This window comes from Talpa europaea, assembly GCF_964194135.1.
Source record: "Talpa europaea genome assembly, chromosome: 9".
Lineage (NCBI taxonomy): Eukaryota > Metazoa > Chordata > Mammalia > Eulipotyphla > Talpidae > Talpa > Talpa europaea.
The window spans coordinates 26,976,599-27,003,397 of record NC_140076.1 but is presented as its reverse complement, the minus strand read 5'-3'; the positions used below and the strand labels follow the sequence as shown (position 1 = coordinate 27,003,397).

General features: G+C 50.9%; 1 protein-coding gene across 11 annotated transcripts in view; it reads right to left on the bottom strand.

Moving 5' to 3' along the window:
• Positions 1-1,407: 1,407 nt before the first annotated feature.
• The window catches only part of ST3GAL3 (ST3 beta-galactoside alpha-2,3-sialyltransferase 3), a gene marked incomplete at its 3' end in the record, with an annotated part of 165,599 nt that continues 140,207 nt past the window's right edge, over positions 1,408-26,799 (bottom strand). For 3 of the 11 annotated variants that reach the window (XM_084243587.1, XM_084243592.1, XM_084243590.1), the window contains 6 exons: positions 26,333-26,396; positions 25,433-25,528; positions 24,959-25,145; positions 6,918-7,064; positions 6,600-6,746; positions 1,408-1,497 (listed from right to left, as the gene is read on the bottom strand). In XM_084243587.1, coding sequence (XP_084099713.1) covers positions 1,408-1,497; positions 6,600-6,746; positions 6,918-7,064; positions 24,959-25,145; positions 25,433-25,528; positions 26,333-26,396 — 731 coding nt within the window. The remainder of the gene's footprint in view (positions 1,498-6,599; positions 6,747-6,917; positions 7,065-24,958; positions 25,146-25,432; positions 25,529-26,332; positions 26,397-26,799) is intronic. The other 8 variants (XM_084243593.1, XM_084243594.1, XM_084243595.1 and 5 more) reach the window with 5 other exon arrangements.

The window sequence follows — 26,799 nt, the reverse complement described above, 5'->3', positions numbered from 1 at the left end:
CTGCCAGCTGGTGCCCAGAGCCGGGCTTGTGTGCTGAGGGTGGGGGCAGGGCTGTCCCTGCGAAGGCTGAGCCAGGAGTGGGGAAGGTCTGCGGGCCTGGGTCGGGAGCTTGGCGGTGACTTTCCCATGCTGGCAGGAATCTCTGGCTCTTGCCCAGCTGGGGCCATGCTGACGCGGGGACTGAGCTAGGGCTGTGGGCTTCAGTCCCCTACCCTCTGGCTCCTTTAAGAGGCACCAGGGTAAACTCAGGTACACTGCACACCATGTCTGCCTCTGTGAAGGCAAAGTGATGCAAGGCTGCATGGGGCAGGACAGGCTCGAGAAGGTTCGTATGGCTACCCAGGCCTTGCCGTTGACTCTCATAAAAGAACCTAGGAATTTGTGGGCCAGGGAGATCGCCCTTGGGTGTAGCTGAGGCCCCAGACTGCTGTTTCTTACAGGAAAGTCAGAGAAAGCAAGAGGAGGCCAGGTTCAGGGAAGAGCTTTATTGCTTCCATGATGGCTGCCCAGCCTGGGTAAGGGTCTTGAGCCTCACTTCCCTCAGGTCCAGGCTGAAGGCAGACCTGGCAATCTCACTCCTGAACCTCAGAGGAGCTGCCAAGTTGGTCAGCCTGGGCCTGGGGCATTGTCCTGTGGATCAGCTGCAGCTGGAGAGCGAGGCAGTTCCCACTGGGACAGGCCAGGCCTCCCCTCCTGATTCTGAAGTTCACTCTGCTCCAGCCCAGGGGCCATCTTATTGACTTAAAGAATGGCTGCAGAGTTCCCCTGTGGGGCAGCTAGGGACCGCTGAGTGGGAATACCTCATCATCTCTCCAAGAAAGATCAAGAGTGTCCTGAGCGGGCAGGGCCTGTTGTGAGATCCTGCCCCCTCCCTGTAGCCCGGAGTAGGGTACAGGCTAATCCTGGCACCTCCACCCCACGGGGAGACCACTGGAACCACTGCCTGATTGGCCTCGAGGGGGCCTCCTTCTGTGTGGCCAGTGGACCAATTGACATCTAGAACCTTATTTAAAAATAAATTATCCCTCCCCTCCCTCCCACCTCCCAATTCACAAAATGATAATACACCAAACACTGATTGCAGAAATGATTTTGGCAGCAGCCTTACTGCCAAGCGTCCCACCTCCTGCATGCTGGGCCTGCGGGGCACAGCCAGAGGCCTCCGGGCCCTCTGGCTTCAAGGGCCCGGCTGAGCGGGAGGCCCAATGCTGGTGCCTGAGCAGACACAGCTCTGGCTGCTCCCCAAGGCCTTGCCACCCCTGGGGTCACTTGGCACTGTCCTTCTCTGGGCCTGAAGATTCCCGTGCCTCTCAGGAGGAGCCAGGCCATGGTCAATGAAATGGCAGATGGTGGTGACTGCTGCTTGCTCCTGGTGCCTGGACTCTGTGGCCGCGTGCTGGGCCCCCCTCAGATGCCGCTGGTTAGATCAGTGATGACACGCGCTTTCACCAGCTTCCGCAGAAACTCTTTCTCTCGCTGAATATTGTGCGTCCAGGACTGGAAGGGGAGAGAGGGAGAAGCCGTCAGACGGGCAGCTGGGCCATTGCCCTGCTGCAAGCTTTAATGCACCTTCTCCCCGGGCTTCACAGGCACCTCCTGACCACCTCCCTTCGATGTTCTGTGACCGTGGGAAATCAGACACTTGTCAGTTGTGCCAACAATGATGATGATGTGCCAACAATGATGATGATGCTCTAGAAGTGCCTCGGCTCATCACCCTCCCTGCCCAGGATTTGGAGAAAGTAACTCTCTAGCCCCTTTCCCCATCCCAGAGGGACTGTGCCTCTTCGCTTCTTCCAAGTCTTAGGAGATGTAAGCTTTCCAGACTTGTTCCTACAGACTCCAGCCCCCCAACCCCCATGGGGCACCTAGGTCCTAGGCACCTGAGGACAGGCAATGTGAGTCACTGAGGTCCAGCCCCGGCCCAGGGTGGGGTGGCTTAGTCACACTCTGTCCTGATGCAATGCACTGTCAGGCCTGGGGCAGCTGATGAAACCTTGCCTTGCAGATCAGAGCCAGGGGCCTGAAGACAAGAGGCTAGTCTTACTATTTGGTAGAAATGACAGGGAAGATGCTGCCTTCCAGGGCTTTCCTGGGGAAGGCTGTGCCCAGGCCCAGCTTCTTTTCTATCCTAGTGCTCTCACCAGGAAGTGCTGACGACTAAGTCTTTCAGAGAATGAAAGAGGATCGAGAGAATGAAGGAAAGCCAACAGCCTTATCATAGTTTGTGTTCAACTGACATTTACCAACACTATTTACTGATGTAGAATTTTAGGGCTCTGTCAGCAACTTATCCTGATCTAGTCAACTCTTTCCAACCTTCCAAATCTTTTCTATCTGAAACTCAGGCAAAATTCCCTCTATTTCTATCCTCTGACCATTCCCTTCAACTTTTCATGCTAACCACAAACCTGGCTCCCCCTGGGGACTGTATCCCCCAGACACACACGCTCCCAGTGGCAACTCTAATCCCCCCGCCCGGCTCTTCCTCAGAGTACCCAGCCCCTAGAGGTGCCTCCCACCATTGCTGCACTACACAACTATCCCTGCAGGCTCTCTGGAACCTCCAGCTCCTTTGGGGTTCCTGTACTCAGACCCTGCCACCTGTGAACTGCCCCTCCCTCTTACAGACCCCCAGGTGATTTGCACTCATTCCTTCAAGAGTCAAGCATCTGGCTCACTGTCTCTTTGAAGTGTTAAAAAAATAAACAGGTCTGAAGAATTTTTTTGTAGTGCCTTTCCACTTGCTTTATTTAATAAAGCCAATTAGATCTTTAAAACTAACTTGGTTGGATTTTTATTTAACAGAAGGGGCTACCTATTTAATAGTAGGTGTTCCCCAACTTTACATTGAACGAAATTAGATTTTACAGGCAAGAAAATGAAGGTTTGGCTAAAGGCAAGCACCGGCTGGGTGGCTGTCACTGGAGGGACTCTCTGGCTCTCAAGAAATACTCCTCCTTTTCAGGTGAGTGATCTTGGTGGATCTCCATGGAGCTTATTCACTTGGGGAACAAATAAAACAGGATAAAAAAATGGAGGTTTGCAGGAACAGCAGGGCCAAGATTCAAGCAAATGTGGAAACTCATACAACTCTTTACTCCTCCCTCCTTCATCATCTCCAGGGAGAAATAACCAATCTAAGGGGCCAGTTTCAGCAATGCCCACTGGCAGCCTCTGAGAATCAAAAGGACGGCAGGCGGCTGGCTGGCTATTTGATGACATTAAGGAATTACTGTTCATGTTTTTTGGTATGACAATAAAAACATAGCCCTTCTCGTTTAGAGAAACTTGTTGAAATGTTTATGGCTGGAATGATATGCTATCTGAGACTTGCTTCCAAATAAATCAGTGAGAAGGGAGAGCATGAGAGCATGAGAAGAAGAAGAGCGACAACTAGCCACCTGTTGATAATTGGGGGTGGGGTGTCCCGGAAGTGGGAGTGCACTGTATTATTCACCATACTGATGAATATGTTTAGCAATTCTCTTTAAAAAAAAAAAAGAGTAAACAAAAAAAGCCAAACCTGGGAGGTAGCTCTCTCTCTGGTGCACTTTCCCTGATTCCTCCTCCCGTGCAGACAGCACAGGTGCCTTCCAGAGCCCTCAGCACTCTGCTGTCCATGCTGGCTTCAGGCCGGGACCAGATTCTCATAGTCCTGGGCCCTGGTCTCACTGGAACCCGATTCTGGAGGGTTCCTACTTCTTCACCTTCTCATTAAGCAAGGGCACCCCCAGGTCTCCCTGGGAAATCTCCCCCATGTCTGCTTGCCCTGAATCAGCCAGCGGCTGTGCTCACAACTCCCAGCTCCCTTTGCCAGCACTCCCACGGGACCCTCCCCCCGGCTGCCTGCCACTCAGTTCCTCTCCTCCCTTCCGTCTCAACTTCCCCACATGGCCTGGACTCCTGTTCACATATGAGCCCCTGGGTGCTGTGCCACCTTTCCTTTGACACCACTCTCACCAGGGGCAGTGGGGTCTCCTAACTGCTGCATCTCAGTCACTTCCCAGCCCTCACCTTACTCAACTCCTCTGAGGCACCTGAGGGGGAGACACTGTCTCCTTGAAATAGGGCTCCTTTGGGCTCCATGCCTGGAGTCTTCCTACTTCTTCTCTATTTTCACTTGTCTCCTTGCTGAATTCCTTTGACATCCCTTACATACTCCCTCCTCCTTGCATTCCATCCTTGCTCTATTGTTCTCGCAGCCCATACTCTTACACGCTCCCTCAGGGCCAGAGAAGATGCTGGTCAGTCAAGTGGAGGGGACAAAACAGTGAGGCCAGGGTGCTGAATGACTCACTTGCCTATTGAGGACACCAAGATGACGGCAGGGATTCTAAACCCAGACACCAGCACTAACACCTATGAGTGCTTACTAGATGCTAGGCTTTAGCTCGAATCTTTCCCAATCTAGAAGGGATCATTACCCCTATCAGGGATAAGGAAAGGAAGGCACAGAGATTTGACTTGACACCTGTGCTCTCTAGCCCTCTGCATGGAGGCAGCACAGCACTTCCCATGAACCTCAGAGGCAGGAGCTTCTGCAGGACAAGGGGGGCAGTAGCTTGAAAATGGAGATAAGGCAGGTGGAGTCCTTCTACCTCATTCTTGCATGGAGGCAATCCCCAGGCTGTGTCCATTTAGAGTCCTGTTTCTTACCTGTCTTCCTAACATCACTGAACAATTCCGGTCCGCAGTCTTCCTCTCTCGCCTAGACTGCTGGGACAGCCTCCCAGGTAGCTTCTCTTCCTGCCTTGCTCCCTTCTCTTTCACACGGGGTCACAGTGACCCTACCACATGATACTCCCAGCCTAAAGTTCTCCTGTGGCTCCCTAGGGCCTTCAGAGTGAAGTTCAAGTCCCTTATGGCAGAGAAAACCCTTCATGATCTGGCTACTGTCTAGGTAGGACCTACAGTTTCTCACCCTCAGGCTCAAACTTCCACAAAATGTTTACATACAAAAAACATAGGAGACTCAAGATATAAGTAAACAGAAGGCAGGTAAAAGCCACGAGTGCAGCCTGGAGGGGTTGCTAGGGGAGGGGGTGGGACCAAAGAGGCAAGAAGATACATGGGGAGTGGGGGGGAGTGAAAAGCCCTACAGGATCCCAGTAATAAGGAGGGAGGCTGGGCCAGGTGGAGGGGGATGGACAATTCTGGAACTTTCCTAGACCTGGGATGATCTTCCCACTCCTGAACCTCATTCCAGGCAGCAGGAGGTCCAGCTGTAAGGCTGTTTCTGTGTTCCTTAGGGATCCCCAACTCTCTCTCATATCTTTGAACTAACTCCTAATCCCTAATTCCGTGGTCTCATGAATGAGCCAAAAAAGTGTAAAACAACACAGACGGTCACTGAAGTCATGGAAGGGGATGCAGAGCTCCCGGAGAACACGTAGCGCGAGAAGAAGCTTGTCCAGACTGGAGGCTTAGCTAATGCTGATTCTTAAGGGGTGGGTTGAAATCAAGGACACGGAGAAAGAGAATGGCTAGTGCAAGAAGAGGAACACTGGGGTCACCGCCTCGGAAGTCTAAGTCAGAGGGTTTTGGAGAGGAAGAATGGGCAACATAGAAAGCGTTACTGAGAGATCAGGAAGGGGAGACTTATGTGTGTCCATTGGATCTGGCAGGCTTGAGGTAATCCCTGGGGAGCTTGGTGGAATCATGTCAGGCAAAGGGAGGGTCAGGCTGTGAGGGATGAAGTGCCACGTGGGAGAAAGGAGTGCTGGGAGAGGGCCCAGCAGGCATGGAAGTTTTCTCACTAGAGAGAGGTGGGAGCTTTCAGGAAGTGGAAGGCTCTGGAACAGTGTGTGGGGTTAGTGAGGGCATATAAAAAGACGGCAAAGCAGGAATGAGGGCTAGCTGGGATCAGAACCCCTGCATTTATAGAACTATGACTCAGCACAGCTGGGTGAGCCACCCAGATGTAGGAGTGGAGAGGCTACTGAAAGCTCTAGTCCAGACTGCCAGGCGCCAGCAAGTGGCCGAAGCCAAGGTATTGTAAAAGGGCTTCAGGCCTCCCCATGGGCTCTGGGATATGAAGGGAGAGAAGTTGGGAGAAGCTAAAATCTGGGGGACCTTCACTGTCTCTTGAGCTTTAAGGGACCTGGACATATGGACCACCCGAAAGCAACTGTGGGTGATAAAACGCCTCAGTGCTTGGCCACGGCGAAGGGAAGGGCGGTAGAGGGGGTGTGCTGAGACTGAAAGGCAAAGTTTGCAGATTTTCTGAGGGGGCAAGGAAGTTCCCTGGGGAAAGGGAGAATTGTGGTAGAAAGCACGGTTCTGGGTTGGGGAGAGTGAGGAGGCAGGCACAGGGCCAGGGCCAGGGCAGGAAGAACACGGGCCGTGGAGAAGGTCTAGAAGAAGGGGGCACCAGGTTCAGAGGCGCCCTGGGGAGAGAAGCACAGGGGCCGCTTGGTGGTGAGACCTGCAGGAGGCAGGGCCCTCCAATGACTCAGCTGAGAGTAGGGCAGGGCCTTCTTGGGGATCTCTGGGCAGCCAGACCAGCCAGTGGCTCATCCCTTTAAATCCGGTTGTGCTCACTCAGCCAGAGCCTGTCCTGTGCCTGAAGCGCGCCCTCCCTCTGCCCAGCCCCGCACCTCTTTGATGGCGGCCATGCGCACGGTCTCGTAATAGTGCAGGGGTGCATTGGGTGTGCTCATGTCGTAGCCAAAGCCTGCAACTGCCACCTCATCACAGCCGTGTAGTGCCATGGTCACTGCCACACTGCCAAGGGTCGGGATATTCTGGAGGAGGGAGGGGGAAAGGGAGGGCTGAGTGAAGCGGAGACCCTTGCCTAAGCTTCCCAGAGCGCTCTTTCCAAGCCCTCTGCCCCCACCCTGCTGCCCTGGCCTTCCTTCCCCAGGCACTTCTGACCCAGGTACCCTCCCCCCTCTCCCAGGGCCTAGCTCTCTCACCCCTCGGCCCATGAGGCCATTGTTGAAAGGTAGTCCGATGAGGGTGAAGGCGGCCTCCTGGATGAAATATGGGTTGAGGATGCGAATCTCAGGGGGCTCCTTGGGCACTCGAGTGGCCACAGATTTCCAGAAGCCATCCGATGCACTCTGTGGACACAGCATAAGTGGGCATGAGCAGGGCACACAGCTCGTGATGGGACTAGGTGAATGGCAGGGACCCAAAGTGTGTACAGGTGAATGGGGTGGGGGGCAGAAGGGGGGTGTGGTGGTACATGAGGCCTACATGTGGAATAAACACGGCAGGTGGACTTGTGTGTGGTGGGGACCACTGAGAATTTAGTGGGGCCACAGATTATAATAGAGGACACAAAAGGACACAAAGGGTGGGGGCCCAGGAAGTGGGACTGGAGTGTGCTGAGGGGGTTCTTAGGTCAGTCCGAAGATACAAAGACCCAGTTGCCTCTCCTCCCCTTTGAAAGCTACTGAAGGGCCCAGGAGGATCCTCTCTTTCTCTCCTATCTGCTCTGCTGGGCTTGCCTCCTTTCCTTTCTGCTCTCTCCTTGCTCTCTCAGTCAACTGTTCTAAAGGGAACCTGAAAAATAAAGACAGAATGTGAGCTAGTAAAAATCCTACAATTCCTTACTGAGACATAGAAAAGGATGACTTTAAAGAAATGGGAGACAAACCATACTCTTGAAAGTGAAGGATGAACAACACAAAGCCAATCCTCCCCAGATTAACGCAGACTTTAGACGAAGAAAAATCCCAGTGGAATTGCTGAAATTTACCAAAAGGATTCTAAACACCCATCCAAAAGATTTAACAGATAAAAATAGCCCTCCAATAAAAATTATTAAAGTATACTATGAGGGCCTCCCCGGTGGCGCAGCGGTTGAGTGCTGGGTTGCGAGGCTGTCCGCAGCCTCTGCAGCATCGGTTCGATCCCCGGCTGCTCCCCGGCTGCTCCCCGGCCACCGGAGGAGGGTCCCACATGGCGTGCAGACCTCTCCTGCTGCCCGCTGCTCCCCTCAGCAGTGTACCTCGGTCCTTCTGCCTGCTCTGCTCCCTGCTCTGGCTCTGGTGAATTCTCTCACCCTCCCACGCTTCTGACTGTACCCAGTGCTTGTATACATAAATAAATAAATAAATAAATCTTTAAAAAAAAAAAGTATACTATGAATTTGCAATTAAACAGTGATAGATGTATAAGAATAAACACAAAGATCAATGAAATAAGAGCCTAGAAGCAGATCCCCATCCACCCATCCAACCATCCACTCATCTATCCATCCACCCACCCATCCAGCCAGCCAGCTAGCCAGCCCCTCATCCATGCACCCATCCATGCACCCATTCACACATCCATCTTTCCAGTTATGCTGCAGGAAGCTTTACTATCAATGGGAACAAGAAGTCTTTCTCAGCAAGTAACATTTATAAGTTTGCTAATTAGAAAAAAAGATCCATTTACTTTCTCTCCTCCCACCATCCACAAAATAACTAAAGGCTAGAAAATACAACTCTGAAAATAAGTAAAAAAGAAAATTTAGCTGTATATTTTATCACTTAACTTCCTAACATTAATGCAAAATTAATGTTTGACTTTGTAACATTTTAAATGCTTTGCTATATCAAAAATATTAAAAAGCAAAAGAGAAAAAAATAAGTAGGAAAAATTTGTAACAAATAGTAAATATATACTTTTAAAAATGATGAAAAATCAATGAAATTCCATAAGAACGGGACAAACAAAAAAGTTATGTAGACAAACAGGATTACATCAACTAAAAAAGGTTTCGTATCGTGAAAGAAACCTTATAAAAACAAAAAAGACAACCTACTGACTGGGAGAAGATATTTTGCACATCACATTTCTGACAAGGGATTAACTTCCAAAATATACAAGGAATCCATATAACTCAACAAAACAACCCAATTAAAAAACGGGCAAGAGACCCAAATAGGCACTGCTCCAAAGAAGACATACGATGGCCTACAGGCACACAAAAAAATGTTTCAACATCATTTATAAGGGAAATGCAAATAAAACCACAATGAGATCTCACACCTGTAGGAAAGGCTCCTATCAAGGGAAACAAGTGTTGGTCAGAGTGTGGAGAAAAGGAACTTTCGTTCACTATTGGTGGGAATGTAAATTGCTTCAGCCTCTATGGAAAACAGCATGGAGATTCCTTAAAAAACTCAAAGTGGAGCTTCCCTAGTACCCCTAGGAACCCTTGGCTATCACTGCTACAGTCTGAGTTTGATGTCCCGCCAGGGAGGTGACCCACATGGCAACAGCAGACCTCTCCTGTCTCTCCCACTGCTCCCCTCAGCAGTGTATTTCAGGAGATCTGCCTATTCTGCTCCCCACTCTGTCTCTGGTGAATCCTCTCACTCCCCCCTGCCCCGGCACCTCTGGCCTACACCCCAGTTCTTCTATAAATAAATAAATAAATAAATAAATAAATAAATAAATAAATAAATAAATAAATAGATAATTAAAAAAAAACCCTCAAAATGGAAATACCATATGACCCAGCAATGCCGCTTCTAGGTATTTATGCAAACAATATGAAAAGGCTAATACAAAAAGATTTATGCACCCCTATTTCATAGTAGCATTATTCACAAGACATGGAAACAACCAAAGTGCCTACTGACTATTAATAGGTGAACTCTTGCCTTTTTCATCATTACAGATGAGGTGATTATTCCAAGTGAAGTAAGTCAGAAAATGAAAGACAATTACTGGATAGTTTCACTCATTTGTGGAATATAAATAATCAAGGCAAATGAACTGGCAAGCAATTAGACATAGAATCTAAAATAATTTAGACTCCATGAAAAGTAGTTATCAGAGGGGAATGGGGAAGGGGACGAGAGGAAAGGTCAGGGAGTCAGCATGATGGTGTAAATGACACTAGATCCTGGGGGCAGGGGAGTGAAGTATACACAGATTTGGAGACACGACGATGTGCTCCTACACTCTAGTTTTGTAAATGAATGGCCAACCAATAACACTTAAAAAACAAATTTATAAGCATGAAAAACTCATTTGATATTGCCAAGAAATGCAAATTAAAATCAGATACTGTTTTTAATCTCTAAAACGTGTGTGTGTGCGTGTGCGTGCGCGTGTGTATCCTAGTACTGGTGGTGGCACAGGGAGGCAGAATTCTATGCTGTTATAAGTGTCAAATGATCAACCGTCCTAAAATGTCACTTGACAATATGTATCAAATGCTTCAAAGTTGTTTATACTTAGTGACTCTAACGTTTCTCTTCTAAATGTAATTAGGATAGTGAAATGCTTTGTAAAAAGTGGTTTATTACATTATTATAGAAGTGAAAAGCCAGGGGAAAAAATCCTTAAATTTAGAGGTTTGGTTAAGTGATACATTTATATAATGAAATATTACAAATAATAAAATTAGGTTTTCTGAGAATTTTATCACAGGGGTATCCTGTAATTTATTTGACCAATCCTCTGCTGTTCAACATCTAAATTATTTCTAGTTTCCCCAGATCTGCTCTTCCTCCTGAGTTCTTATCTTCTACTGTCCATCTAATTTCCCAAACCAGAAACCTAGGAATCGACATTTGATTCTTCTTCATTTCTCCAGCCCATCCTCTCCTACCTACCAGTCATTTAGTTCTTTTTGCGCTTCTTCGGATCCCACAGATTAACCCCTTCTGCCCAAACTCATGCGCTCCGGCTCCCGCCACACTCAGAGCATCTGTTCTACTGCCTGCCAAACACCCCGAGCCCAGCAGAGTGACTGGGATATAAAGGCACAAAAGAGTGGAGGCATATTCATTCACTCAACAATGTAATGAGCGCATCTCTGCCTCCCTAGCCACTCTGCCCAAATGATCTTTGTAGACACGTCAGCTCACGTGAGCACTGCCCAGTCAGCGCCTGCCACTCCACTCGCACCGGAGCGTATCTGCAGTCCCCACTTGCTAATTCATGCTCCACGCTCCTGGTGCTCCTCCATCCCTTGTGGCTTTCCATCTCTCACCACCTGGTCCATCCAACTTGTTTAATCAAGACTTACTTGTTTAAAAAAGACATCTCCTAGTTCCTCGTGTCTTTCCTGACCTGATGCCCAAGGAGAAGGCATCAGGAGATGGGGCCTTTGGGAAGTGATTAGGTCATAAGGGCAGAGCCCACAAGAATGGGACTGGTGCCCAAGAAAGACCCCTGGCCCCTTCCCACATGAAGAGGACACCATGGAAAATGGTCATCTATGAACCAGGAAGGCCTCACCAAACACCTTGATCTTGGACTTGCCAGTTTCTGGAGAGGTGAGAAATAAATTTCTGTTGTTATAAGCTACCCAGTCTATGGTGTTTTGTTACAGAGCCCAAAGGAACTGAGACAGAAGATACGAGGCCTGGCTTCAGCTTCAGTTCTGGTGGCTCAGAGCGGAGATCCAGGGCAAGGAACTTTCTGTTTCTGGATGGATAAACCAGGGATGCTAACAGTATTTACCTCATCGGCTATTGTGAGTATTAAATGAGATAATTTAGGTGGAGTTACCTGGTCAGCTTTAGGGGTGTTTTGTAAGCCTCCACCCCAAGGGCCGGGGCTCACATCTGATTCATTGCCATAGCCCGGCCCTGCAGCAGAGCTCCCCAGTGGCCAGCTCCTCTCAAGTTTATCTGAGGCCTCCAATGGAGTCTCTCTGTTCCAGCCCTCCCTCCTCATGTCTCCCCACCTCCATGGCAACTTTTCTGTTTCTGGCAAATTCCACCTATCTTCCAAGGGTCAATTCAAGTGACAGATCCTCAGGCAAACTTCTGAGTCCCAGTGAGACCCACAGCAGACCCCAGTCCATCACTCTCCTATGTCCCTGTGTCCAGGAGGGGGTGCGTGTAGGGCAAGTCAGGTGGGGGTAACAGTACCCAGTAAGAAAGGTGGCTAAATAGGCAAGCTCTATGCAGAACTGGGGAGGGGTCCCTCCTGGGTGGGCCTGCTGTGGAGTGAGAGGAAGGTGAAGCACAGCCCCTTCCCCTCTACAGAGCTTGGCAGGCCCCAACAGTTCCCCAGCCAGGGCTCCTGCCCACACATGTCTAGAGAGGAGAGGTGCAGGGGCGGCTTGGGAGGGGTAGGGAGAGCCAGGAACGGGCGAAGTTGGGGCTGTGTGTGAAGCTCCAGGCTGATTTTCAGACTCTGCTTTATTTAACGCCCTTCAACTTTCACCCACTTCACAGATGCAGCAGCCAAGATGAAGCAACATGCTTGAGGTCATGCACATGGCAGTGACAAGAACCGAACCTGAGCACTGTGACTCCAATGCGGGTGTTCCTCCTGCCACGCCACTACCACCACACAACTGTGCACACCCAGGCGTCCGGGGACCGCAGCCAAGGGGATGGCGAGCTCTCCTCTGCCTTCAGGAGATCCAAGGCCAGTGAGGGGTCACTCTGGTTGGTGGCTCGCATCCCATTTCATGGTGGGGACAGAAATGCTCAGCACACGGCAAACGGGGCAGGGACTGCTGGATCCAACTTCAGAATCCAGTTCTTTCCAGCCACGAACTGCCACCTCTGAAACAATGTCACTTGGCTTTTCCCATGAGCTAAAAGTCCCATGTGTGACTCTATGTGAAGCTGCAGGAAATAGCTCATTATCTGGAATCTGACAAAAGCCCCAGCAGAGAGGGGAAAGCTTCTGCCTCTCCCCATCTTCATTCTTTCTTGGGCACTAAAACGACTCACCTGACTGCTCAGAACTAAGGATAATGAGTCTGTCCCATCTACTGGGGTGAAACACACACACAGCTCTTTTTGACTCCTTGCTCCTTGGGGCTATGGGTAAACTGAGGCAGAGTCTGCCTCCTTAGACCAAGCCCAGCACCCCAGTCCCTGCCTCTGCTCCCCGTGTGCTGAGCACTGAAGCCCTCACTGTCCTGGGGCCAGCAGTCAGCAGCGGGGAGAGCAACGACGAGGCTCTGGGGGAAAGGAGTACCGAGTTGGGGTCTCGAACCCCAGAGAGCCCTGCATTTGCTCACTGGGACCCACACATAAACAATTCAGTGCTCCTGTTTAATTTTTCCCATCTGTCATTGTCTTGATGCAGAGCCCCCTTAGGAATTTCAGAGAAAGGAGGAATAATAAGATCAAGCTATGATTTGGGCATTGCCACTTCCCAGTCATAAAAATATCAAGTACCAACAAAACCCCAGCCTGTCTCCTAAATAAAAGTTATGGTTTCTGTTTCTGTAAAAACATACACAGGCACATACACATGACATTTTGCATACCATCGCAGGTCACAGAAACCCTGAAGTCAAGGCAATTTGCTGGCTTCAGATTAAGGGTGGAAGAGACGAGAACCTTCACAGAACCCTGCGAACACCAGCACGGAAGGGGGGGGGGTGGAAACACAAGGTCCGGGAGGAGGGAGAGGGAACAGTGAGACCTGGGGAGCATGTGAAGCAGTGGCAGATCGTGGGCCTTGGAGCCTGGACCACTGGGGTCCTCATCTGGGTCCACATCCCAAGTCCTTACTGGGTGACGTAGGGCCTGCCACATCATCTCTTTGAAGTAGCAGATTCCTCACATGTAAAATAGAGAGAAGACCTATTTTCCTGAGGATTAAATGAGAAGATGCATGTTTTAAAGGTCCTGGCACAGGGACTGGCGTATAGCAAAAGCTCCATAAATCTTATCTGTTATGTTAATGAGAGCCACGGAAGCCAAGGCAGGGACACAGAGGGTGTGGTCAGCAAAGTCAGATCCAAGAGGGACCAGTACTCAGACAGACATCAAATAGGGGAGCCAGCTTCCCCTCTGGTCCCTCCAGAAGGGCAGTGGGCACCATAGACCTTCTGCTCCTGAGCGACACTGCCAAGCCTGCCGCCAGAATATAGCCCTTCCCAGAAGGCCTCTCCAAATCTGGCCCAAGACTCTCATTTCCCTGACCCACAGGACCCAACACAGAGCCTACGAAGCCAGTCAATGGAGCTGGCCCAGGGATGGTCGAAGCACTCTTCAAGGCCAGCCCGGGCTGCATTCTTTGTTGAATCCCTCCTCCTCCAGGAATGTCCCTGCCTCAGTCAAGTCTGGACCCAGCTCATCTGTGTGGAGCTGACAATCTCCTGCTGATGCAATTTGCTCTGTACTCATCTAAACAGCTGGGAGCCAATGGGGGAGAAGCGTTAGGGAAGAAGTTCCTTCCCAACCAGCTCCTGCGGTGGCTTCACTGCACCCTTGCGGGGTTCTTCTGCAGCCCTTTCCTCCCACTGTTTGGCGAGCAGCAGTCAACGTGCCAAGACGAGTTTGGGAGCAGAGACTGACCACGGACGGGCCTTGGGCAGCCAAGGGGAGGGCAGGTGTGTCCACTCCTGCTCTCTGCACTACTGCTTTAGGACAGGTCATTGACTCTCACAGGGTCACTGAACGGCCACTAGTCCCCCTGCCTCCACCTTGCCTTCCGGCAGCCCCTGCACTTGCACACATCTGATCTTGACACTCTCAGGGCTCAAATCTTCAGTGGCTTCTCACTGCCCACTCAGATGGCTTGTTTTGGTTTTGTTTTCCTTACCCATGTATACATAGGAGACATATCCAAAAAATATTGCATGCATAGTACATAAAATAAGAGGGTGAGAGAGGTGACATACTAAGAGAACTATAAGCAAAATGAAGAAGAGTTCAAAGGAAGGCTATTTTACAGATGTAAATATTTCAGAGCTAGTGATTAATCCGGACCAGCCAGTCAACAGATACAAGAGTGCCTGTTAAATATAAACCATTTACTTTTTGTACAAATACATTTTATATTTTAGACAACCAACAGTCCACAAAACATTAATTGTAACCAAACAAAGATTTTTAAGAGCATCTGGAGCCGTCCCCTACCCCTGCCCCTTCCCCATCAGCCCTAGGGGCCAAGCAACCACCAAACCTTTCACTTCACATAGGCCCACTGCACAGCTTTGTCCTTCTCACTAGATTGCTGTGACTATTCCACAGGTCTGTTTTGAACCCTGACACCCTATCTTCTGTGTCTCTCAGCAAGTTCTGTATGCTTTTGTCTGCTTATCTGCATCTATTAAATTAGAGAACGAAGACCAGTTCTCACTTCTTAGTATTTTGTGCTTTGGGAGTTAAAAGTCAGGCACATAAAACATGTGGTACAAAGTTGGCTTATTAGCTTGTGCTATTATTACTCCTCAGAATAAAGTCCAAGCTCTGTGATGTGACCGGCTCATAAGCCCCTTCACAATCGGTCCCCTGCTTGCCCAGCTTCAGAACCAGCCATTGCCACTATATCCACGCATTGCCACTATGTCCACATTCGTGGGAGTCGGGGGCAACATTCCCAGTGGATGTCCACATACATGTCTACACTTTAGATTCTAAATATCTGAAGTTATAACTCATGGTATCAAGCCATTAAATAAATTATATCCCACCCTCCCTTGAAAATATGTCCTAGAAGGCCAGGTTTTAATTTAGAATTCGGACTCCTGGCGATGGGCTGGACCATAGTGGTGGAGGGAAAGCTGGCCCTTGCCTGGCTCCCTGCCCTTCCATGCCTGGTCCCACCCCACTGTGAGAAGTACTGTGCACACGTGTGGTCCCCTAGCCTGCACATCCAAACTCTGGAATAGCCTCTGCAACAGCCCTCCCCTGGCTTGGGGGCAAGCACAGGGGGTGTAGTCTACCCTGAAGAGGATGGAGATGGACTTGGCACTGCTAGGGCAAGAAATTCTGCAGTCCGTGGTCATGGTCTGACAAGCCATGTTTTATGTGCCAGGATGGGTCTGCGGTAGGTAATCCTTCTTGACCTTGCATATTCCTCTTCACTCCATGGCAAAGGGTGTGGTTGGAGGACAGAAAGGCACCCCTCTTGCCCAGGCCTAAGGGCAGTACCATACCCAGGCCACACACATTATAGTAATCATTTTCAATTCACTTAATGTATCATAATTGTTGTCAATGCTGCTTTCTGAGTCCCAAACTTCATCTTCACCTGGCCAAACTTCACAGAAAGTCAGTTAGGGTTCAGGGTTTAGTGTCCTGGAGCCAAGAAATGGGGTAGTAGACCTTTTTATTTTCTTTTCAGGTATGCAAAATTTTATTTTTTAAAAATTGCCTTTATTACAAATTTAAAAGTCTGGGGAAGCTTCTTTTTTCCCCACCCAGAGTTAATGAACATACATGCACAGGAGAACGAACTCATTTTGAAAAGAACATTATTAAAAAGGTAAAGGGCCTCCCTAGTGGTGCAAGGGGTTAAGCACTGCACTATGAAGCAATCCGCAGCCTCTGCAGCACCAGTTCGATCCCCTGCCAGCCAGGGAGCAACCCACATGGCGCAGATCACTCCTGTCTTGCCCGCTGCTCCCCTCAGCAGTGTATTTCAGTCAGTCTGCCTGTTCTGTTCCCCGCTCTGTCTCTGGTGAATCCTCTCACACACACACCCCCTTCACACCTCTGGCCTGTACCCCAGCTCTTATATGCATAAATAAATCTTTAAAAAAAAAAAAAGGTAAAAGATGATGGCCACAGCCACTAGTCCAGTTCTTAGAGGCAGTGCAGTCGGTGCTTAGGTAGCCAGAGTACCAAGGCTAGTAAGGTTGCCTGACCCTCTAGAATTTACAGCTTAATTTCTTAAGACCAGGGATAAAAGAATTATAATATATAGCCCAACGAGGGAAGACCTGTTCCTATATGACCTTCTTGGATGGGTTCCCAAGTTTTCTACTTGAGATGATGCAGTATTTTTTTGAGCCACTGGCCCTTTGAATGTACAACTATTACTATCTATGACGTTTTTGCATAAATGTGAATGGATGCTTTCTTTGATTAGAGTATGGTATTGGCCTGTTACCTCTACTACGTAAAAACACTGGCTCATACATACGTGATTAAACTTTTAAGGAGAATGCCCTGCTGGCGTACGTAATTCCTGATGCCACAGAAATAAATATGTAGAGGAACTCAAAGTAATCAAGCGGCACCCTGTTTCCAAGATAGCCAATTCCTGGATGCATCTCATAAATCTGGGGGTGCATGTCAGCTATAAACGATGCTCATTCAACTATGACCTGAGCCAGCACTCAGTATATGTTACAGACACACCTCTGACACCACAACACAACACAAAAAGCAGGCACCCTCTTCACACCAGGTCTGCATGCTGCAGCTCTCAAGGGTGGTGGACCTCGAGCAGGTGGCATCTGCCGCCCTGTGCACAGGCGCTGCTGCTCTCCCTGACTTGTTTGTACCTGGCCCCCCAGGCCTGGGCTTCCTGCCCAGTAGGCAGGCAAGACTTGCCACTGAGCCTCACTTGGCAGAGGTGCTCCTGGCCTGCAATGAACACAGCATGTCAAGCTCTGTCGTGTGCAGGTCTCACTCCTTCCAACAGGGAGCCATGCAGGGGAGCTTGTACGAGTCCTCTGGGCTTCTGTATAATCTTCCTCACTTGAGGAAAATGAAACTTGAAGATGTGGGCTGAGGCACTGGCCGGTTTTTGCTCCTAACACTGAATCAGGTGCTGCTTCCCCGACCTCACCTCCACAGCAGGAGAGCACTGAGCCGTGAGGGTTCCAAGCGCCCACACCTCTGCAGGGTCACTGGGTGGCGCTTTCCAGTCCATCAAGTGGTTGAACCATAATTCACATAATAAACCCTGAGGTTATATTTGGATTTGGCTAATTAAAGATAATAAAAATCTATGTGCAGATTTCCCTTTTCTTGGATGATGATGGATCTTGAGGTGGGGCATCATTGCCTTTTTAGAGAGCTTCCCCCTTCGAGGGCACCTGTCACCCACTCTTGCCAGGGTCGGGTATTAGAATTGAAACTCATTTTCTAGGGGTGGGCCTAAACTGGAGCTAAATGGCACCCCTTTACCTCCACCTGAGTCCCCCTGACTGCTAAGAAGGCTAACCATGTTTCTGTTGGTTACTAGTCATACTCCTTTCTGTGCGACTGGCTTGGTCTCCTGTCCATTATCTACTGGGGCCCTAATGGTTTTCTTATCAACATTTATGATAGTAATAATTTGTTTGTCATATTTCCTAAATAAACTTTTCAAACTTTTGTGGTATCCAGGGTGTTTCTTTCTTTTTTTTTTTTTTTTGTGGTGGCTAATTTAAGTTTTCATATGTTATCAAATCTGATTTCTTCTAGCACTTCCATCCCTTGAAAGTTATTTTCTCTCCAGGGATCTGATTTTTATTCTACTTTCTTCAAAATTTCCTTTGGCTGTATTTTTATATTTTGCTTTTTAGTCCACTTGGAATCTATTTTGATGTATGATATGAGGAGAGGGTCAAAAAACCTTTTGAGAGCTATACTTGGAAAAAGCAATGAACAAAGATGAGTCGGCGTGGGGCCGACTGTGAGATGCTGACAGACAACTGGGAGAGGCAGAGAGCCAGGGACTGTTTAGTTTTCATTTCTTTATCACTGACAATGATCTTGGAATTGTAGAAAGATCAAAAATGGCTAAGAGGAAAGAGATGCCCAGGAAAGGCCAGAGGAGACCAAAGGGCACCAGGGCAGAATCTGAAAGAATGCTCTCCCAGGGCAAGAAGAGGGAGGTGGCTCGCCGCGAGGAGGAGCCCTGGGCTGAGGGTCAGAAGATTTGGGTTGGAATCCTGACGCTGTCGGAAGATTCCCCCTTCCTCTGTGACTCTCTTTCCACATTTATTCATATGCCAGCTCGTTCCAAACACTGTGGACGAAGGACCGAGAAATAAACAGGACATTTCCTGCCCGGGGGCATAGGAGTGGGCAGAGATGTAAACCCTCACCTGTGCTGAGGGGAGTATCAGAAAAGCCCCCAGTGGCGCCTTGGGAGGGGAGCGGGCAGGATGGGGAGGTGTAAGCGAGGCTCCATCTGCCAGCACAGTCAGAGTGCAGAGCACAGGCCCATGAGAGAAAGAGTGGCAAGGACAAGGGAGATGCTGGAAGGGGTCAGATCAGAGAGTCCTATGCTAAGGGTCTGGGATTTTATTTTATTTATTTTTTTTTTTAGAGGCATGTTTTATTTATTTATTTATTGGTTGGTTTGTTTGTTTTCTTTATACATGCACTGGGTATAGTCAGAATCACGGGAGGGTGAGAGAATTCACCAGAGCCAGAGCAGGGAGCAGAGCAGGCAGAAGGACCGAAGTACACTGCTGAGGGGAGCAGCGGGCGGCAGGAGAGGTCTGCGTGCCATGTAGGACCCTCCTCCGGTGGCCGGGGAGCAGCCGGGGATCGAACCGGCGCCGCCGAGGCCGCGGGCAGCTTCGCAACCCAGCGCTCAACTGCTGCGCCACCGGGGAGGCCCGGGTCTGGGATTTTATCCTGCAGGTCAGTGGTTCTCACACCTGAGCCAATACCAAGTCACCTGCCCTGTTCAGAGGAAATGCCCCCCTCCCTCGATGTGTGCTGTTCCTCCAAGGGGAGGCCAAAGGCTGGATGTGGGAGCCAGAAGGTCATTGGTGATAGAAGGACAGGCTTAGAAAGGTTTCAAAACAGAAGGTGAAAACATGGAGATGCACCAGCCACAGACATGACTCTTTCCAGAAACTTGAAGGAGAAGGGAAGGAGGGTGAGCCTAAGCTAAAGTGGGGTTTCTTATATTTATTTATTTATTTATTTATTTACTTACTTACTTATTTACTTATTTACTTATTTATTTATACAAGCACTGGGTACAGTCGGAAGCGCGGGAGGGTGAGAGAATTCACCAGAGCCAGAGCGGGGAGCAGAGCAGGCTGAAGGACCGAAGTACACTGCTGAGGGGAGCAGCGGGTGGCAGGAGAGGTCTGCACGCCATGTGGGACCCTCCTCCTGAGGCCGGGGAGCAGCCGGGGATCGAACCGTCGCTGCAGAGGCTGCGGGCAGCTTCGCAACCCAGCGCTCAACCGCTGCGCCACCAGGGAGGCCATGGGCTTCTTATTTTTAAGGTGAGAGGGAACTGAACAAATCTGTAGATGTGAGAGGATAGTTTTGATAGAGAGTAAAAAGGTGAGAAAGGAGACAAATGAGAGAAGACAGTTCCCAGGAGATGGGAGAAGGTGCCTTGAGGACCAGAGGAAAGAGCAGCAGAGAGGGGCGCAGGGAGGCAGGTGGCGGAGGCCAGCAGAGGGGATGCAGGTCTGTCTGTAGACCAGAAGTCTGTTAGGTGAGAGCGCCTGACCGGTAACCACCTTTATTTCCCCTGCAGAGCTAGACAGGAGCTCTCTGCTTAGAATAGGGAGGGAAGTAGAGCAGAAATGAAGATAATGGTGGGGGCAAGGTCTGAGAACAACAAAGAGGGGTAGGACAAGGGAGTGGCCAGTGGCATCAAGTGGCTAGTAAGGTAAGGTCACCATGGTCTCCACCCAGCTCTGTGAATGCTGGCTGGACTGGCTGCACGTGGAGGAAGTGGGGGAGCAGGGGCTCTGGAGGGAGGCAATGTTTGAAGCACAGGCTCCCTGCGATTTTGGTGATTGATCTGGAGTTGATGAGTGAATGAATCAATGAACAAGTGAGTCAGAGCTGGGTCTGAATTTAGCTTTACCATTTAGCTAATTGTGTGATCCGAGCAAGTAATGCATCCACTCTGTGCCTCAGTTTCCGAATCTCCAAAATGGGGTTCTAATAGTACTGACCAATAAGGTCATTATGAGAACTGAATGAAAGAATTCAAAGGAACTGGCACTGGAGGACTGAGTAAATGACAGCTATGCGGATGCCGGAAGGAGGAGGAAGAGGAAAAGGAAGAAGAAAAGAAGTCAAAGAAAGGTGAGGAGGAAGAACAGAGAGGCAGGAAGAGATGACAATGTCCAGGATTATGAGGCAGAGTAACCAGAGGTCAGAGGTGACAGTAATGGAAGAGCAGAGGGTGGTGATGACATGAGCAATGAGGGTGGAGGGGCAAGGGCTAGGGTGTCATAGCAGGGAGAGCGTGGATACTTCCTGGGCCTCACAGAGGATAAGAGCTTGCTGGACAGCTGGGTCTACGGGAGATGGCTGCAAAAGAAATGGCAGAGCTTGTCTCAGAGTTTTGGAAAGGAGCCTGGAGGTGGGGACCATGAAGCGGCTTAGTGGAGGTCTCATCAAGCAGCAGGAAGCCATAGTAGCACCCTGCCACCCTTCTGAGGTGCCCTGCACCGTCTCCCAAGGTGAGGTGGTATTCCCCTGAGTTCCTTCTGCTCAGAGCCTTAGGGCCCCACATCCCTTGCAGGCCTGGCACAGAGCACAGGGCATCTAATCCCCATCCTGGGCATAAGGACCTGGTGGCCCCGTTTGTCCTGTGGACATCTAGACTGTGAGCTCACCCCTGCTGCCTTACCCAGGAGGCCCATCGCTCTGCTTCCTCCAGGCCTGGCCTCTGACCCCTGCTTTTAGGTCACTTCCTAGGTCAGACCCTACTGTCTGGACAAATACTTCACCCCCTCGTGTAACTGAGTTCTCCAGCAGGACTGCCATCTGCAGCAATACAACAATAAATAGCATTATCGTCAGGACAGACCAATAAACAGCCTTATCATTATGAAGTATCAAGCACTATGCTAGGTCCCTCTGTTTTTTTTTTTTCTCTTGGTTAATTTTTAAAACAACCCTGAAGGATGAAACTATAGATGAGACTTTATAGATGAGACTAAATCTAAGAGGTCTAGTAATTTGCCTGAGGTAATGCAGCTAAAAAGTCAGTCTAAACTTAAGCCCAAGTCTGTATGATTCCAAGGTCTCAGCTGCTCTTAAACCATTTGGCCTCTCCCAAACCCAGTGGCCCAGCACCCCAGTGCATGATTGTGGGGCCATGGCGAGCCCCCTTAGATCCCTCCTTCCTTCCCCAAGGACTGAATTACAGCTGGACGGTCAGGCTGTCCAGAACAACTCCCAGCCCTGTCTTCTCCCTTCCCTGTGTCCGGCTCAGACCACACCCACACCAGCTCGCCCAGGCCTCCCTGAACTGAGCACCAGCAGCAGGCCAGCTCTCCAGCTTCAGGGGCAGGGGGGAAAGGGGGGAGCAGGAAGAAGAGGCAGTCAAGGGTATTGGGAAGGCATCTCCTGGGGTCTCTGAAGCCCTGAGTTACCAGGCATCATGAGCAGTGCAAAAGGATGGCCAAGGTAGAGGGGATGGGGCCTGAGTGACTGCAGGGGATATTCTGTGGCTCTCACATGTCACCCAGGCCCAGGCTCTTGCCTTAGGACAATGGAGGGGGCGTCTCCGGCCTTCATCAAACACCAGGAAGATGCTCCAGCCCTAGCCCTACCACATTACATCACAATTCCAGTTTCAGGCCTGTCTTTCCCGCTAGCCTGTGAGCAGTTCAGGGTCAGGAACGGTGTTTAATTCATCCATGTGTGCACAGGGAGCAGCCGACTGCCAGCACAGAAAACACTCAGGGGTACCTGGCGAATGCATGACTACAAGGAGGGATGGAGCCAGGGGTGCCTCTGAGAAGCATCTGCAAGGGCTAGAGGTTGCCCCCTCTCACCAGACACTCAGCTACTACCATAGCTCCATGTCCCTAGCACCATCCTCAGTCCAGCCTGTTTCCCCACTGGTGCTCTTCTGAGCTGCCTGGGTACATGCACTTACTGCCCACAAGGTAAGTGACAGGCCAAAGCCATGCTGAATTCCAGTCCTGTCCAGCCCTGGCTCCTGAACACAGAGCTGGTCCTGCTAGAATTCTGCAGATGAGGCTGCAGACAGGGCAGAGAGCAGCCCAGAAGCTGCAGGGTGAGAAACAGTGCTGTAGGGGCAGGACAACCCTGTGGCAAGGAACCAGACAGGAGGCCTGGAGAGCAGCCTCTCCCACACTGGCCTGGGTGTCAGATGCCAGAGGAGTGAACAGAGCTCAGGAGAAGTGGTGAGAACGCACTTGGTCCAGGGCATGGGGTAGAGAAGAGCACTAAACAAGAGGTTTCTGGGGTAGCCAAAAGGGCCTGTGCAGGACCTAGCCGGCAGCGGGGGGAAAGAGGCCAGGGCATGACTGCCTCTCCTCTGGCAGCCCATTCTGGAGACCTAAATTATCTTTGACTTTGGAGTCAGTCAGATGGGACTTCCAAGGACTCCTTTCCGTCTCTTCCCTCCTCCTCCCATTCACTTACCAACCCTGAGAAGTCCTCACTGACACAGGGCTAGATCTGGTTCTAGAACCCTGGCGGGACCATGATGGTGAGCGCGCCCAAGCACAGCCCACACTTCCTCATCCAACTGCTTTGGTGTCTTTGATCAGACTGTCGCCAAGGCGAGGCCAGTCAGTGAGCAACTCAGAGTCCCCCTGGGAAAAATGAGGTCCTGCTGTCTGCTCCCCGAGTGCCCATGTCTTCAGACTCTTTGGTTTCTTTCCTTTTCTTCTTTTTCTCCTTATTCCCTTGGATGAACTGTAAGAACGCTGGAGGAACTGACCTGGGTGTTCCTGGAAGGAGCATGCACCACCATCCAACGGGCTGCCCTGACCACCCCATGGCCTGGCCTCCTCAATTGGAATGCCTGTGCCACCCCAGTGCCAGGTAGGAACTTGTGTTTGAGCTGATTCCAAATCATTTATGATAACTGGACTCTGTAGAGTAAAAAAAGTCTATGGGATCAGGTCCTGCCCTCTGGGCACTCCTTTGACAGGTGTCCAGGGGCAGAGGAACAAGGTGATAGACAAGGTGGGCAGATGGGCAGAGGCCAGGGTGAGAAAGCAGCCCCCAGCTCCCTGGTGCTCACCCGGGCAGATCCAATTCCCTCCCCTCTCTCTGTGAAAAGCGCCTAGCTGGGATGCCGATTTTACCGCCTTCAAAGCAAAGAGAAGATCTCAGAAGACACTGGACCCCAGCACTCTGGAAACACTGGGGTGCTCCCTCAGCCCCAGTTCTCTGCCTGATTTGTGTGGGCAGTGGGCCTGCTGACAGCTGCGGGTGGCTGAAACCCCCTCCTCCCCTCTGGGGAGTCAGGCTGGTCCCAGTAGAGCCGAGCTGCTTCATCCAGCCTGATTCTGAGGCGGGCTCCCCTTTCCCACTGTGCCACCTACCTGCATTTCGGGACCTGACTTCTGTCTTCTCTCTCGCTCGCTACCTACTTGAGACTGCCTGCCTTTGGCCTGGCTTGGGAAAGGGCTGTGGAGTTAAATCAAATTGCACTGAGACCTCCAGAGGCAGGTTAAGCTGTTCCCACCCCCAACCTCTCCTCTAAGCCTCCAGAAGGAGCAACCAGCTGACTGTAGATGGGGGCTGTCTGTCACCATCCTCCTCTGGTGAGAGGCTTGGCGAGGGAAGATGAATGGCCTGAACTCCACTGCAGCCCTCCCTTGGGGTGGCTGGTGACAGCTGGGCAGGGGGCAGGGGGGTAGGTCTGGACAAGTTGGCAGGTGTCCCTGTAGGCCCAGAGCTGAGAACTAGAGGACCTAGGAGGGGACTTGGTGGGTGGTCCACTAAAGAGCAGTCTGACGCTAGTCGGTCACACAAGCTCCCTAAAAGAACCATCTAGATCTCTGCCTGCCTAGAACAATAAGCACAGACTCTGATCATTCCCAAAGGGTAGACCCAGACTCAGTGGCAGGTAGAGGACCCCGACAGGTCAACGGTACAAAGTGGAGAGAAGTGAGGACTCTGAGTTTAAGAACTGGCACCCTCAGGTTGAGGGGTCCTGCTGTCCCTGCAGAACAGCCCCAAGGTCCAAGGGACTTCCTTCCCTGGCTGAGCATGAGGGCGGACCCACAAAACCAGTCAGGAAGACAGGCTTGTGGAGGGAAGTGCAAAGTTAAGACAGGAGTTTTGCTTACAGGATCCAAAGCCAGAGAGGGGCCCCCAGGGGCTGTTGGGGAGGGACTGGGCCTGGCCAGAGGAGGCTGAGGAGGAGTCTGCAGCGGGGTTCCGGAGGCAGGCAGTAGTAACATCTCCAGGAGCCTGGGCCAGAGACCCTTGCTATCTGCTGGTCTCTTGTCCCTTGGTTGCATTTGGGAATCTTTCAGCTTTGGGTTATTAATGTTCCTTTTGAAAAGTTCCCACCGGTTTCTTGCAGGGATGAGGGGCAAGGGCTGTCTTAGAAGCTGGGCGAGGCTGGGGAAAGAAGGGAAGGAGCTGGTGCACAGGGTGCTTACCACTCTCTCTTTGTAGACGATGTACTTCAACCACTTGAAGTCCTGCCACTTGAAGCCAGCGAGGACAAAGAGAGAATCCCGCTCGTATTGCTCAGGCCGCTGCATGGCACCTTCCGGGTAGGTGATGCGCAGTGTGGTTTTGCTGCCCACGTCCTTCTCAAAGCCTTTCACTGGTGCTGAGTTCAGTCTACAGAGAGCAGGTGTCAGAGCCTGCTCTGGGCTCACTGCAGGACCTTGGGTCTATGTATGGGGAGGCACCATGACCCCAGAGTACCCCAGGGGCAGAGAATGGGGAGCCCAGGTCACTCAGTGCCACCTAGCTTTCCAGTCTAAAGCCCTCCAACCCAGAGTTGCTCTTGAGGCTTCTGTTGACCTCCAGCTTAGCTGGCCAGATGGACAGACCATTCTCAGGTTCAGGGACCAAGGCTTGGACCAGAACACACAGGCGCCTGAGGCACCGTTTGGGAAGCTCACCTGACCACAATATCATAGTCATCAATTCGTGACCCCAGAGACTTGTTGGCAAGGACACCTCCATTGCCCACGATGATGCAGCGGCGACAGCTGAGGCTGAGGGGAGAGAAAGCAGAGACCTCCAGAGAGCTGTCCATCATGTCTCCTAGCCCTGCCCCTTCGGTCCTTAACCACGTGCCCTTGGCCAGACCCAGGCTGGGAGAGGAAGAAGACCAAAGGACTTCTGGCAGCATTTCTGCAAGGAGGCCAGAGCCATACTGTGGCTATCTGGGCCACTTGGGACTCACAGATAACCCTAGTTCCTGACAGTTGTCCAGGAAAACATGGCTGTGGAAGAGTCTGGCACTAGCTCTGGTGGTGAGGAGAGAGGCTCTGGGTTAAAGATTCCCCAGGGGCAGGTGGGGTTTAGGCAGCTTTCAGGAGAAAGGGAAGAGTGGGGTGAGCTTTAGGGTTATACCAGAAAAGCGAGAACAGGGGGATGGATTGGAGGGTTGGGCTTATTTCCAATTCAGAAGCCCCCATGCTTCCATAGGCACTAGGGAACCCAATGCATTATTTTTTCCTGCCCTTGACCCACTACTGTCTCTGTCTCCGGATTTAAGCACTGGCCCTTCAGCTCACCCACCACCCAGACCTGCTGGATCAACCCAGCACAGTGCTTTCCATTCTTACCTGCTCCTCAGATGTCTGTGGTGTCTTGCCAAGTGCTTATAGCCCACAGGGGTACAAGCCCTGCGGGATGGTCTCATTTATCTGCTCACCCGAACCAGTGTGTCCCGTGCATGCAGGTGTGTGTATGCCGGAGAATCTGCCTGTGGCCAGGAGAGGCCTGCTGGGCTTGGATAACTCTGCACATACCAGGCAGGCGAGGGGCAGGAGGCTGGGCAGCAAGTGGCTCACCTGTCCAAGGCAGGGGTCAGGCGGTACTCTTTGGTGACTGACAAGATGGCTTTGATCAGATTGTCTGCAGACAGAGGAAGAGGTCACCATTAGAGGTCACTTAAGTTCTCATGAAAGGTTTGCCAATCTGATTTGAAGGTACATGTTCCTGTGGCTGGGTGGGGGTGGGAGGGGACCTATGGACATAAGGCTGGGCTGAGCCACTGGCCTAACTTCACCCTGAGAAAGAGAGAGCGAGGAGAGCAGCAGGCATGCCCAGTTCTGCCTGCAGCCCACCCCAGCACTGGCCTGCAGTGCTGCCCCAGCCCTTCCTGGGAGTTGCATCTGGTTTTCAGCAGCTCAACAGTTAGGGCCTCAGGGCATGCACCCCCAGACCTGGGATTTGCCCAGTGGTGCCGGCACCTGGGACTCCCACCTGAATGGGATTATGTGCTCAGAGAACACACCACCTTTGCTCACCCCTGTGC